Source organism: Phyllobates terribilis, unplaced genomic scaffold (assembly GCF_046119375.1).
Source record: "Phyllobates terribilis strain yellow unplaced genomic scaffold, ASM4611937v1 Scaffold_3__8_contigs__length_932513732, whole genome shotgun sequence".
NCBI lineage: Eukaryota > Metazoa > Chordata > Amphibia > Anura > Dendrobatidae > Phyllobates > Phyllobates terribilis.
Window position 1 is genome coordinate 360,053,087 of NW_027362763.1, and position 15,672 is coordinate 360,068,758.

A 15,672-nucleotide genomic window follows, 5' to 3' on the forward strand; every position below is an offset into this window, starting at 1 on the left:
GGAGAGTTGGTTCCTTGTTGATGCAGGACTCGCCTAAACATAAGCATGAAAGGGTCGTCTGTGCTGTACAACCTTTGTCCTGATGGCCAAAGTGTACCATTAGAGAGGGTACAGTGGGCATAAGGGGCAGAACGCAGAGCAGTGGAGTAACTGCAGGACTTGGGCCTCCTGTGGATATATGGAAGGTCTATCAGATTCTCAGAGGACCTCCTATGGCTGATCATGTTAATGCGTTGCCCGACTCCTCTGTGTAAAGCCCTTGTGATAAGGGAAGAAGTTATCAGAGCCCAGAACTATCTGATCGTATTATGTGACGTGGAGATCAGACATGTACTTTTCATGTAATAAGTATAACCTATACTGTGGTGTGTGATCGCTGACCATCTTTAGAACTGCTTCTGAGCAGTCGTTACATGTAATATTACGATGTGGAAATCATATTTTATATAACCATATTTTATCCATTTAAATCTTCTTGTTCCCTACTTTCAGGCTAGGCCTGGCATACGCTGGCTCCAATCGTGAGGATGTTCTGACACTTCTACTTCCAGTAATGGGGGATTCGAAGTCCAGCATGGAGGTAAGACATTGTGTGATGTAACACCCCTGTTCTTTCAGATAATTGCATCCTAACGTTCTCGGGGGTCAGTTTATTATTTTTCAGGTCTAGTTATTGTTCTTAAATTCTATGTAGACACAATTTTATTGTCCTATTTTGGTCGGTTTTAGGTGGTTGGAGTAACCGCTCTGGCTTGTGGGATGATTGCTGTGGGATCATGTAATGGGGATGTGACATCCACAATCCTTCAGACTATTATGGAGAAATCTGAGCAGGAACTAAAGGACACATTTGCTCGCTGGCTTCCGCTTGGCTTGGGACTGAACCATCTGGGTGAGCAATAATTTGTATTTATGGTCACATTTGTAAAGCTAGGAATGTCCGTCGGGGTGACTGCAACCTGTTTCTGAGCGGCATTCTCCTCTTATCTCTCATTTAGGAAAAGGTGAAGCCATCGAGGCAATTCTCGCTGCTTTGGAGGTGGTCTCTGAGCCATTCCGCAGCTTTGCCAATACTCTTGTTGATATCTGTGCATATGCAGGTAGGTTCAAAGCGTAACTTTTCTGGGCTGTAAAGGTTACCTTTATAAAATCAGAGACAAGTCTTAAGTTAGATTGGCGGGGAATCCAGCTATTGAGACTCTCACCAATCAATAAAACGATGGGGCAGAAACTTAGCTGAGCACTCTGCGCCTTCAGCTTTGGTTGGTTTTGTTTTACACTCTCCCAATATCCAAGTGTGCAGTGTATGGATTTTTAGAAGGTGTATATTTTTCCCTTGTAGCAACCAATGCAGCTTTCATGTTTTCTCAGCAGTGTAGGAAATAAAAGCTGAGCTTTGACTGGTATTTCTGGGCAGCAAAGACCATCTTCCTGAGACCTTTTTGATAAGTGAGGCTGACTCGTACTACTATGACTACCACTCCTCTACTACCATTACTAAGACTGTTACTCTAGAGCTTGATGTTGACTGATAAAAAAAATGCTGTGCCTTCTAAGACGTTATTGTGAACGAATTAGTAGTGTTTTTGAAGCCAGACCCTGTTGGTCTCCATGGAATTCTCGTGCATTAACTGGCTTTATAAATTTGGGTTCAAAGACCCATCGTTAAACTATGGCTGCGTTCACATTGCTTACAGAGCCTTCTGAAGGGTTGTCAGGTTTCAGGGAAGAATTGTTCTGGTTGTGGTTTTCGATAACCTCATCATGTGTGAACAGTCTATAAAGGGGTTGTCCACTACTTTTATATTGATGCCCAATCAGTGGGGGGTGTAACACTTCGCACCCCCGCTGACATACTGTTCCCAGTGTCAGCGGTGGCCGGATGTTATCGGCTGCAGAGCATAACAGCAGAGCTCCATCAACTTCATAGTGGCCGCAGCCATGTACTGTACGTCCAGTCCTATTCAATCTAATGTGGACGGATGTGCTCTACCTGGCCTCTATGCAGTTGACAGAGCTGTGCTGGGCAGCTCTGCGACTGATAATATCTGGGGGACAGTTTCAGTACATGCCGGGTGTCAGACATCAACAGATCGGATATTGATGATCTATCCTGAGGATAGGTTATCAATAGAAAAGTTGTCCACTCTGAAGTTGAAGATGTCTCTTGAAATGTATCGGGTTCAATATGGCCATAAATAAGCAAAGCTACACCCGTTTCTAGTAAACAGTCAAACACGTCACCCCTAGAATAAACTATATGCATGCATAACCCTAATATAATATAGTAACATAGTTTTTAAGATTGAAGGAAGACTAAGTCCATCTAGTTCAACCCATAGCCTAACATGTTGATCCAGAGGAAGGCAAAAAAAAACATGTGGCAAACACTAAGCTTCACATTGGGGAAAAAAATTCCTTCCCGACTCCATACGACAATCAGACTAGTTTCCTGGATCAACGCCCTATCAAGGAATCTAGTATATATAACCTGTAATACTATACTTTACAAGAAAGGCATCCATGCCCTTCTTAAATTTTAGTAGTGAATCACTCATTACAACATCATGCGGCAGAGAGTTCCATAGTCTCACTGCTCTTACAGTAAAGAATCCGCATCTGTGATTATCATTAAACCTTCTTTCCTCCAGACGTAGAAGATGCCCCCTTGTCCCAGTCTCAGGCCTCAGAGTAAAAAGATCAGTAGAAAGGTCTTTGTACTGTCCCCTCATATACTTGTACATAGTAATAAGATCACCCCTAAGCCTTCTTTTTTCCACAGTAAATAACCCCAAGTGTAATAACCTGTCTTGGTATTGCAGACCCCCCAGTCCTCTAATAACCTTGGTCGCTCTTCTCTGCACCCTCTCTAGTTCAGCTGTGTCTTTCTTATACACCGGAGACCAGAACTGTACACAGTATTCTAAGTGTGGTCGCACTAATGACTTGTATAGAGGTAAAATGATGTTCTCCTCTTGAGCATCTATGCCTCTTTTAATGCATCCCATTATTTTATTTGCCTTTGCAGCAGCTGCCTGACACTGGCCACCAAATGTGAGCTTGTCGGCCACCAATACACCCAGGTCTTTTTCAGTGACAGTTTTGCCCAGTGTTTTACAATTAAGCATATAATTATACATTTTATTTCCTCTGCCCAAGTGCATTACTTTACATTTATCCACCAATATAAGGGTGCCAAAGATGGCCAGGGGCCACTCAGATTGGCATGGCGAGCCACAGGTTGTGCATACCAGCTCCAGAGTGTAATGTGCTGACTGCCTGCTGTCACCATTTGCTGTGCGGTGCAGATAACCAACGTGCTCTCCTTACAATCTGTGATGTTGTGAACTTTGAGCTCTATATTAAAAAAAATAATAATAATAATAATAAAGCTGGCACCATTACAATAATTTAAGAAATTTCCCACCACTGAATTGTTAACCTATATAGGTAAAAAAAAAAACTATACTAGGCTATTCGTTCTAGATCAGTAATGTGTTTAAAGCGCATGCATGAAAATACTTACCGATAACCATTTTCTGTGGTTTCCAGTGCTGCTCCTGTCCTCTCCCGGATTATCTGATTGCAGCTGTGACTACTTGGCTCACGAACGCGTCTTCTGTGTGACCGGAAGTCACTTTCTCATTATGAGGCCACGGCCCCACTATCAGTATTTGGTCAGCATTCAGTCAGTATTTTTTTCTCAGGATTGGGAGCCAAAACAATCAGAGTAAAGGTATAATAGAAACAAGTCCCCAATTCTGCATTTATCACCCACTCCTGGTTTTGGCTCCCACTCCTGAGAAAAAAATACTGACCGAATGCTGACCAAATACTGATAGCGGGGCAGTGGCCTATGTCTGAGACTCCGAACCAGGCTATCATAGACGACATATATTAAGAGAGGCATTAATGGTCAGCTGTGATGAGTCAGTCAGCTGCAGTCTGATAATGAAGAGGAGCACTGAAAAAAGCCAAAGAAGGCAAATAGTAAGTACTTTAATGTATGCATTAAACATACATTACTTATAGCTAATAGATGGGGGAAAAGTAAAAACAAAAATCACTTGAATGGGACTTTTAAGGGATATTCCCATCTCCAAGATCCTATCCCAATATGTAGTAGGTGTAATAATATTAGCAAATACCTTCAATTAGAAATGTAGTGTAGTATAGTATTTTTGATTCGCTATGTCACTTCATGTGCAGGCATCGCAGGACCTTAGATATCCATGGTTACGACCACTGGCAGCTAGATAGCTAACTGTCAACCATGGATACCTAAGGTCCTGCAATGCCTGCACATGAAGTGACATAGCGAATCAAAAATACTATACTACATTTCTAATTGGAGGTGTTTGCTAATATTATTATTATTACACCTACTACATATTGGGATAGGATCTTGGAGATGGGAATACCCCTTTAAGTATATTATAGGAACATTTGATGTTTTTGGTTGTCTTACTAAGCATCAGTAACCACTGCAATATTTCTTTACTAGGTTCTGGAAATGTGCTGAAGGTGCAGCAGCTTCTTCATATTTGCAGTGAACACTATGACTCCAAGGAGAAAGAAGAGGAGAAGAAAGACAAAAAAGAAAAAAAAGAGAGTGCTGCTGACATGGGATCACACCAGGTGTGGCTAAAATCTGGTCTAAGACACATTTACCGTCAATATTGTTCAGATTATGGCCAAATCATTAGGGCAATTGAGTTTTAGGGCAGGCCATAAATGTTGGCAGATTAATATGCACTTACACTGACAGATTATTGTGAATAAGCGTTCCTAGGAACACTTGTTGCTATATTGTTGCAGTGTAAACTGGCTGCCGATCACCCGATAAACAAGCAGAAAGCTCCTGCAGCACAAAAGATCATTCAAGAAAGATATATAGCTCACCACGCCGCTGTAATCATCCGCTCCGGTCGGAGATTCCCTGGAGGGAGGTAGTCCTGCTGGTGACAGCAGCGTATTCAACAAGGAAGGAGGGGGGAGGAATGTAATCCAGCATCACCGTAAGGTAAAAATTGATTCTTTATTAGCGTATCGTTAAAATCAAACTTCCTTGCGCATTTCTGGCATGGAGATGTGCCCTTAGTCATAGGATCTAAAACAACAATGAAGCACAATCACAATTGACTTAAGTTAATTGCATTATGCAGACAAGGACCGAGCAATCACAGATCCCATGAATATGTTAATTTCTGCCAAACATATGGGAAGGTATGGAGGGAAAAGTGAATAAGAAAGGCTGACACTGAAAAATATATAATAAACATTAGTGAATAATGACCTATGATGTAAAAATAGTTAATAAATGTAAAATAGATCATTTTTATAATTCATGCCTTTAGGGAAATGTGTGTCTAAATGAAGAATCCAGTATGCTTCTCTTAATTCTAAAGCTTTTTGCCAGTTCCCTCCACGGGTTGGACATTTAACTCTCTCAATTCCAAAGAAAGAAAAATGTGATAAATCACCTCTGTGCATTGAAACAAAATGCTTCACAGCACCTGAATAAGCGCTATTGTTATTTTTTATGTTTGCTATATATTCAGCAATTCTTTTTTTTTTTTTTTTTCTAATTGTGCATCCAATGTATTTAACATTGCAAGTTTGGCATTCAATGCAATACTCTGCGATCATTCACAATTGATGAATAACCTCATGGTGTGAACTCTCTTGGGCAAGAGAGGAACTTTTTTTTTTTTTTTTTTTTTTTCCTCTTGATAGCAAAAACGCAAAGAATGGTTAAAAAATAAATATTGTACTTGCCTTCTGATGGCCCCCGGTGTCTTTATTCGATGCGTCCTGGTTTGCCGGCACCTCGTTGTACACTGAAGGACCTGCCGATGTCAGCGTCGCGTAACCCGTCACATGACTAAATGACGTCAGCGCAGGTCCATTAGTCCACCGCGAGCTGCCGGCAAGCAGAGACAAGGACACCGGGGGCCATCAGAAGGTAAGTATAATGTTTATTTTTTATTTTCTTCTTTTTTTTTTTACAGGTTCTATGGTACCGGGTCCGGAGGAGAGTCTCCATCTGCACATTGAAATGTTTGGATTCCGCATGTACAGATCCAGTGATGCGGATTCCATGTGTTCCAATGCAAGTCAATGGCGGCGAAAACGCTGCGCTTCCGCAAAATAATTGGTAGTGCTGCGTATTTTTCCGCATTGATAATCTGCAGTGGAAATTTCCGCAGCATGTACACAGCACATGCGGATTATCATTGGGGATGGCAGACCTTCTACCAAGTGTTTTTTTTAAGTGTTTCTGCAGCGGAATTGCCACTGCAGAAACGCTTAAAAAACGCATAGTGGGCACGCAGCCTAAAAATGATCTGTTTTACATTTTTTACTATCTTTACATCATAGGTCATTATTCACTAATATAAATGATTTATTTTTCAGTGTCCACCTTTCTTATCCACTTTTCCCTCCATACCTTCCCATATATTTGGCAGAAATTAACATATTTATGTGATCTGTGATTGCTCAGTCCTTGTCTGCATAATGCAATTCAATTCAATTGTAAGTCAATTGTGATTGTTTTTTTTGTATATATAAAATTGTGCTTAATTGTTTTATATCCTATGACTAAGGGCACATCTCCATGCCAGAAACGTGTAAGGAAGTTTGATTTTAACTCCGTTTTAATGATACACTAATAAAGAATCAATTTTTACCTGGACAGTGTTGCTGGATACATTCCTCCCCCCTCCTTCCTTGTTGCACAAAAGATCATTATTCTCTGAAGAGCATCATCCTTTGTAAACCATGGCAGCCTATGCACACTACACAATTTCTTACCGATCGTTCAGTGCACATCATTTACCATGGTCTACCTGTGTAAATGGGCTTTTTATCGACCACTGATCAGCAAATATTTGCTCATCGGAGGTCACTAGTAGGTATGCGTGAATGGACCTTTAGACCTTTTGTACAGTCCAAAGTAATTTGCTCTACCAACAATATTATCCCATTAGCACAAATTGACATAACTGTATGTCATCGCTGGAATCTGTGTGTGTGTGGAGGGGGTTCTGGAGCTGAGCTCCCTCTTTAGAAAGAAGATGAATGGCTATGTTACATAGCTGGCGTATGTTTCTAACAGCTACGGCTGGTGAGCTCTGATCACTACTGTTAATCATTTAGATGCTGCAGCCTCTGACAGCGACAGTTAAATTGAGTGTCGGCCCCCCCTTTACACGATTGCAGGGCATTGAAGGATGACTAATGCCGGCCAGGGGCTTGCTGAAGGTCCCCATCACTGCCATCTTGGTTTCAGTTGAGCTTCAAAGGAGTCCATGATATACACTATATACTGCAATGCTGTTCTACTGCAGTACATGGTATAAGCGATTCAAGTCCCCTAAAGAGACAAAAAAATAAAGTAGTTAAAAATTCAAATCACCACCCTTTTTTTTTTCTTTTTCCTCCAGTTAAAATAAAGCAAATAATCACAACGCCAGAATTGCAGTGTTTTGGTCACCGCACCTTCTTAAAATGCAATAAAATCATATGTGCCTCAAATTGTTATCAATAAAACAACCAGCTCGACCTGAAAAAAAAAAAAAGGCCTTATAGAGTTCTGATTGAAAAATAAAAATGTTACGAGTCTTGGAAAATGGTGACACAAACCAATTTTTTTTTTTAAAAAAAACTAAATACAAACTTCTGATTTTTTTATGTGTATACACTGTAATGTCATTGTGTTAATATACTCCTTTGCTGCTGTCTTCGCCGGTATCCAGCGCTGTTCTACTCCTCTGCTGTGTGACGTCGCCTCTCTTCAGACTTTCTCGATCACACTGAGCTCTGCGTAAACCAGAAGTGGATTTTATAATGTAAGTTTTTGGAGTGTCAGACTACGGCCACGGCCCCACTATCAGTATTTGATCAGTATTTGGTCAGTATTTTTCTCAGGAGTGGCAGCCAAAACCAGGTGAGGAACAATCAGAGAAAAGGTATAATAGAAACAAGTCACCAATTCTGCATTTATCACCCATTCGTGGATTTGGCTCCCACTCTTGAGAAAAAATACTGACCGAATACTGATAGTGGGGCCGTAGCCTTACTTTGTAAAAGACTTCCGTCTCACATGTATAGCATGGAGTGACCAGGAGAGTCTGCAGAGCTGTGACGTCCCACAGCAGAGGAGCAGATCAGAGCTGGATACTGGAGAGAGCAGCGGCAGGTGAGTATATTAACAAAATGACACAACAGTACATATACACAGGTTGTGGGAAAAAAAGTTCATGGGAGTGCTTCTATAAATAAAACAATCTGTGTAAGTACGGTATCACTGTAATCATACTGGCCGGCATAATCATGTTTTCAGGTAATTTTTACCATATAATGAATACCGTAAAAATCCATAAAATGTCAGAATTGCATTTATTTTACCATTTCACCCCAGTTGGAGTTTTTTTCTTTTCAGTATATTATATGTCAAAATGAATGTGTTTTTTTTCTTGATGCGTTGTACTTTTGAATGACAATCTATACAGCTATATCAACAGAAAAATAAAGTAATGGTTCTTGGTAGAAAAGAAGGTAAAAATGTAAAAAAAAAAAAAAAAAAAAAAAGGCTGAGAAGGCAATGGTTTATACATAGCTGAAGTCAAACGGCTACAACTATCCCATGGGATGGATCAGCATTTCAGCTGATTTCTGTAACCTGAACACCTGACCTGCATTTTCTCTCCTAACAGGGTGTGGCTGTCCTTGGCATTGCTCTCATCGCAATGGGTGAAGAAATAGGATCAGAGATGGCCCTTCGCACTTTTGGGCATTTAGTAAGAAATAAGATTTTACTTTAATCCTGTCCTATTAGTAAACTGTGTATTTGATTACTGTTTTCATCCCAGTATCCTGTATGTATAATCGGCTGTACCAGTGAATGGCCAAGAGTCAGCTCGTGAGATGAGATGTCGTTTACAGTTGCTAACCTTGTTGAATTATGAATGGTGCCTCCGTAGCACAACCAGTGTCAGAGAACAAACCTAGTTTGAAGCATTTGAAACTTCAATGGAATTAAATGGAATTTTTAAAAAAATTCTTTTTATGTGACTCGATCATCCCCCAAAAGACCCTGTTTCTGAGTGTGTCACTTCAATATTTTCACTTACTTGCATTTTTCCATTGTAAGTTTGCAAACGGGATGTTTGCTAAAGATTGAGTCCTCGGTGTCATCTCTATTTGAGTATGTGATTAAACGGGAATCCCATCTCCAAGATCCTATCTCAATATTAGTAGTAGGTGTAATAATATTAATAGCAAATACCGCCAATTAGAAATGTAGTATGGTTCTTACTGATTCGCTATTTCGCTTTCTCCATGTGCAGGGCATTGCAGTAGCTTAGGTATTAATGATGAGCGAGCATGCTCGTTACTCAAGATTTACGCGCATGCTCGGGTGTTTTCCGAGTATCATCAGCTTGCTCAGGTGTTGTGTTTTAGTCACTCCATGCTCATGATTTGCGACTGTTTGACAGCTTTAATAAATGTGAGGAATGCCTGTTTCTTAGGCATTCCTCACATGTATTAAAGCTGTCAAACAGTCGCAAATCATGAGCATGGAGTGACTAAAACATAACACCTGAGCACTCTGAAGATACTCGGCGAGCACCCAAGCATGCTCGCCCAAAGGGTTAACAGAACATACTCATCACTATTAAGTATCCATGGATAGTGGTCGTAAGCATCGATAGCTAGGCTACTGCAATGCCCTGCACATGGGGTAAGCGACATAGCGAATCAGAAGAACTATCCTACATTTCTAATTGGAGGTATTTGCTAATATTATTATATCTACATATTGGGACCACAAAAGAGGAAAAAGACGTATCAAGAACAATAAAAGATATATATTTTATTGGAAAAATACTAATAAAAAAAAACCCACACAAAATACTAAATGGCAAAGGTGATCAGCAATGAATACCATAACAGGCACCACCAGGTGGCGCACACACACATTAAGAATACAGCAAAAATAATGACTTATGGTTTAAGGGATCCACCTCCAAGCAGAGTGATTGTAAGACAATTAATAGATTCAAATAAAAATAAATATATCAATAGATGTAGCCTATCCTAAAGTGCATTGTGCATGCATACAGCGATGATATTGACAATAGACGTCATATATACAGCCACCTGACTAAGGAAAGATCAAAATGTGCATGAAACGCCAAGAAAACTTACACGTGTGTGCCAGCTGATGATGCCACTGCCCCTAGTTGCTTTTCGGCATGAGTGCCTTCTTCCGGGGGTGACCTTAGATTAGAAGCACCACTCCAGCACTGCAGTGAGTGCTTTAAGGGCTTGTTCAGTCAAAATGTGAGATCAGTCCATGTCCATCAACTGGCACCCTCACCAATCAGCTATTGCTAGTCCGGCTGATTATAAATATTTAAAGTTGTCCACTTCTTTTTTGAATTGCCCCAATGGCCCTCAATGTACTTAGCATGTGCCCATAAGTGTTTTTGTAATTACCTTTAGTTGTATGTATTGCCTGTGAGCAGCGCTATAGCTGGCTGCTCACAGGCATCAAGCGACCCCCGGTGGCTACCGGCATTTTCTTCCGCTGATGTCACGTCAAGTGAGGCGTGACATCAGTGACAGGGTCCCTGTGGTGGATGCTGGGTTGTGGGCGGGGTTACCCCGTGCCTCACACCCAGCATCCACCGCGTGCTTTCCCAATGAATGAGGAGAGGGATAGCGCATGGTGGATGCTGGGTGGGACGTGCGGGGTAACCCCCGCCCACAGTTCGTCACTCACCGTGGAACGCAGCACTGAGTCACGCCCGGCTGCAGCCGGAACTTGACGTGACATCAGAGGAGGCTGCCACCAGGGGTCGCTTGATGCTTGTGAGCGGTCAGCTATAGCGCCGCTCACAGGCAATACATACAAGTAAAGGTAATTACAAAAACACTTATGGGCACATGCTAAATACTGTACATTGGGGCAATTCAAAAAGTACTGGACAATTTCTTTAAATCAGAGCTGCAAAGCACAGCTCCATTCACTGTGTAGCAGCCACTGCCGTATACTGCAGAACTTCTATTCAAAAGATTCCAGCAGTGGCTTCTGCTGTTCAGTGTGTCTACATCTGGCCAGAGCTGATCGGTTGAGGTGCTGGGTGTTGGACCCCGACCTATCTGATCTTGATGTCATCAATATATTTTTAGCTGACAACCACTTTAAGAGGATCATAATGTGAAGTTACACAATTTTATCTACAACAATGAATTATTAGATCATGGGGTTTTCGGGCATAATCATATGGACACTAGAGTAGAAAATGCGGCTCTCTTGCGAAAGGGGTGATATTTTGTACATGAAATGGCCTATTAAGCAGGCCCCCCACACACATTAGAGTAACGGCCAACACACACACACACACACACACACACACACACACACACACACACACACACACACACACACACACACACACACACACACACACACACACACATCTTATGGGGGGATATAAGGATCTGGCATGTCCCTTTGTTCCCGGGAGATAACCCTCCAGAGGAGGAGTCCTGCAGCAGCCCTCTGAGAGAACATCGGAGCATTTGGCAGAGCCAGTGCACCTGCATGTGGGGTTGTCCGCAAAGATGGCTTTCCGCCAGACCACTGTTCAACCAGCCGCTACCTATTGTGTATGGGGCCCCTTAAGAGCAGTTTTCAGTTACTTTTATTAGCTGCAATCAGCCCTTAACTTTTATAATTGGTTTTTATAATTGCTTTCTGCAGCTCAGGTATGGGGAGCCCACGCTGCGCAGAGCGGTCCCTCTGGCTCTGGCCCTAATCTCCGTCTCCAATCCAAGGTTGAATATCTTGGACACATTGAGCAAGTTCTCCCATGATGCAGACCCTGAAGTGTCTTACAATTCAATCTTTGCCATGGGCATGGTGGGCAGTGGTAAGCATTGTGTAGTGTGTATTTCTTTTCTATCTGGGTATTTGTTTGGTCTCTGGAGAAGTTGACTTATTTCCCCATTCCTATAGGCACAAACAATGCTCGCCTTGCTGCTATGCTGAGGCAGCTAGCTCAGTATCACGCCAAGGATCCCAACAATCTGTTCATGGTGCGACTGGCACAGGTAGATAAAATAGTTACACAGCTCTGTTTGAGGCCTTTTTAAACCAGAGCTAATATTTGCATTTCCATTGTATTGTTACAATCTTTTTCAGCCTCTGGTTAACCTTTCATGGTGGAACATGGCAAAATGCAATTAGTCAAACTGTGTGATGGGCAGATGCTGCTTTTCAGTGTTGTCTGTAAATGCTCCTGTATTTTCTAGGGACTCACTCATTTGGGGAAAGGGACACTCACACTGTGCCCCTACCATAGTGATCGGCAGCTCATGAGTCAAGTGGCAGTGGCTGGTTTATTAACCGTGCTTGTGTCCTTCTTGGATGTTAGAAACAGTAAGTAGCGGTTTATTATTTATACGTGATTTTGCCTGCTACATGGGTCTTTACCTAGTGTTCTTTTTCTACAGTTGTGTTGGGCAAGTCACATTATATACTGTATGGTTTAGTAGCTGCAATGCAGCCACGAATGTTGGTGACGTTTGATGAGGAGCTACGGCCTCTTCCCGTCTCTGTCAGAGTTGGACAGGTAAGAAACCGAGAAATTCCATATCCAAAGTCTGGAGTTGCAATAGATACAGGTAAACAGCCATCGCACAGCTACCAATCAGTAGGTGCTGGCCTTTTAGTATTGAAGTGGCACACGGTTAAGACTTCTATACTTTAGATGAGCAAAAAGATCCAGTGTAACCTGGTCCAGCCTCCATCTTTTTTCTCTGTGGCAGACGCCACATGCAAGGCCTAGTAAGCGGCAGACGTGCTCAGGATACCCGGGCAAGTGATTGCCAGAACAGACGTGAACACAGCCTTGATCTGGCTGCCACAGAAGATTGAACTGGGCGATGGGCCATAGTAGTTTGTATCTTTCTGCCCATCTCTATTCTTTACCAGTGCATAGTGTACCATGTAGACTAGCAGCCCATCTGATCGAAGTACACCACACGCACTGATGCCCCATTCTGCGCCAACTTCACAAGCCACTTTGCTTCCTGCAGAAATTCTACAAATAAGATACCTGTTTTATGCCCTAGCATTTTACTAGGTAGTTATGTCATAAATTAGTTCTTTATTCCAGACAACAATTAGGTCTGCTAGGTTGTATACTAAGGTCTTCTTTTTTTTCTCTTCAGGCTGTGGATGTTGTTGGCCAGGCTGGCAAGCCCAAGACAATCACAGGATTCCAGACACACACAACGCCTGTGTTGTTGGCACATGGTGAGCGGGCAGAGCTGGCCACAGAAGAGTATCTGCCTGTAACGCCCATTCTTGAAGGCTTTGTCATCCTTCGAAAGAACCCTAATTATGATATGTAGTGCTTGAAAACTGTGGCGGGAGGGAATGTTGTGGGGTCATGGGACTAGTTGTGTTTTCTTTTTGTTACTAAATCTTATTAAATAATTTCACAACTTACATTTTGGATTAATAATGCCACCCATCGGCATATTGTGTCTTCAGAACAACAGGCTTTGTTTCAATACACTCATTATGGGATTTTAGGTTCCCGTTGCACAAAAGCCAATCCAGTTGGTTACTAAACTTCTGGCCATTGCACATGGCGTATATCATAGAAGGGCGTGTTTCTGCAGATGCACAATGAGCATTACTGGCTCAATTTGGTCAAATTATTTGAATTTTTATTATATTTTTTATTTTATTTTAAACTGGTTTTATTGGATTCGCAAATCCACCCCTTCAAGTCCACTGAATATAGTGTATATGTGTCTTCTATTTTATTCCTTCTATAAACAGGACAAGTGAAATAGGCAAAATATTCTGTAAAACAATTACCCAAAGGACTTTTTTTGTGTAAACAGGAGGTAATTATGTTTGGACCCCATATTCCAACTGTTACTCATTTACTGGTACAGAAAATAAAATGAATTCCTTGTCTTTGGGTCGTGAGACAAAGTTCATGATTTTTTTATGTTTAATTGCACAATGTAATCTAAAGCTGTGGTAGCGGTTTCCTCAGGCCCAGGATTAGAATGTTAAATTGGATTTTATTTAGATAGCTCTGAACCCTTATCAAGTCCATTCTTGGCCCCTACACACAAATATAGACTCAGTTTACAATTAATTTACTTTTTCACCAGAAAAACACCTTTAAGCACAATACATACACAGCAGTCTTTCTGGACAGGAGTGGCAACGTCCCCAACCATCAGTGACTTGACTGCTGTGGCTTCTGTTTGTCTTTAGGGTCAGAAAAAAACTGATGGCTATTTAACAGATCCGTTTTCCATAGACCTCCGTATTTAAAAAATAAAAAAAATTGATCAGTTGAAGTCAGTTTTTTTCAGATGGACAAAAAAGTTGTCTGCACAATTTTTTTGTCACCGGATTGTTGGTGGATCTGCTCTAGCTGATTACTGAACATGGGAACATAGTCTAAAAGACTTTCTATGATCACACTAATGATGGCCTATTTTAAATTAGACCATCAATTTCTGATCACCTGCACTTGAAACCTTGGCACCCCTGCTGAGCAGCTGTTATGGGGCTGGGTGGTCATGTTAGCATTGCAGTCCCTTTAATGTTTATATTGTACTGCAGACCTGCATGCGGTCTTTTTGGCAGTAGTGGTGTAAGGTAGTGCATTGATGTCCCATCCAAGTGCAAGCAGCTGATCTGGAGGGGTGTCAAGGTTTACACTGCCACATAGAATAGGCCATCAAAGTCATCTATCGTTATTCCATCAGTAGTTTTTAATCCTGGGAAACCTGCTTACAGTATGTACACATGAGGCTTTTTCAGGCAAAATCCATCTAAAAACTTTCTGTTCATATGTTTGTTTTTATTTTTTAAACATCTTTTAACTAGTGATGAGCGAGTATGTTCTATTAACCCTTTCGCCGAGTATGCTCGGGCCGAGCTCCGAGTATTTACAGCTGCTCGGTGATATGGTTGAATCGCTCCCGTGTGCATGATTTGCAACTGTTTGACAGGTTTATTACATGTGAGGAATGTCTGCTTCTTACACATTCCTCACATGTAATAAAGTTGTCAAACAGTCGCAAATCATGCACACGGGAGCGATTCAACCATATCACCGAGCAGCTGTAAATACTCGGAGCTCGGCCCGAGCATACTCAGACAGAACATACTCGCTCAACCCTACTTTTAACCCCTTTACGATTATGGAATCCTGAAGCAGATCAATTTTCAGGTCACTTCCACTTAGAAGACGCCACTATTTTATATGTAAGTACATTATAATATATATATGTATATATATATAGTGTGTGTGTGTGTGTGTGTGTGTGTGTCGCCACAAAACACATTATATCTCAAAATGACAGAAATACACTTTATTACAAAAATGTAAAAGAGAGACCTTAAACTGGGTTGCAAAGGGTGTGTACTCAAGAGGGAGTCAAGGCCTACTTTAGAAGATGGAGTTTCTTAAGAAGAAACGGAAACCATAGAGGTCTGTAAGCACAGAGGTGGTGTGGCGAAGGAGGGTATGGTTACTGTATTCTGCCCAGGGTGACCAGATTTTCTTGAATTTACCTACCTTGTCAGATAATATAGCTGATAGTTTTTCATTAGTCATT

At 41.5% G+C, this 15,672-nt stretch overlaps 1 protein-coding gene across 1 annotated transcript in view; it reads left to right on the top strand.

Moving 5' to 3' along the window:
- Window positions 1–13,528, top strand: part of PSMD2 (proteasome 26S subunit ubiquitin receptor, non-ATPase 2) — a 30,254-nt gene extending 16,726 nt beyond the window's left edge. The window contains exons 12-21 of the mRNA XM_073675336.1: window positions 493–580; window positions 730–892; window positions 999–1,100; window positions 4,505–4,638; window positions 8,721–8,804; window positions 11,777–11,945; window positions 12,032–12,126; window positions 12,328–12,454; window positions 12,529–12,647; window positions 13,249–13,528. Of these exons, the coding sequence (XP_073531437.1) occupies window positions 493–580; window positions 730–892; window positions 999–1,100; window positions 4,505–4,638; window positions 8,721–8,804; window positions 11,777–11,945; window positions 12,032–12,126; window positions 12,328–12,454; window positions 12,529–12,647; window positions 13,249–13,431 (1,264 nt within the window). The 3' untranslated portion in view covers window positions 13,432–13,528. The remainder of the gene's footprint in view (window positions 1–492; window positions 581–729; window positions 893–998; window positions 1,101–4,504; window positions 4,639–8,720; window positions 8,805–11,776; window positions 11,946–12,031; window positions 12,127–12,327; window positions 12,455–12,528; window positions 12,648–13,248) is intronic.
- Window positions 13,529–15,672: the final 2,144 nt, after the last annotated feature.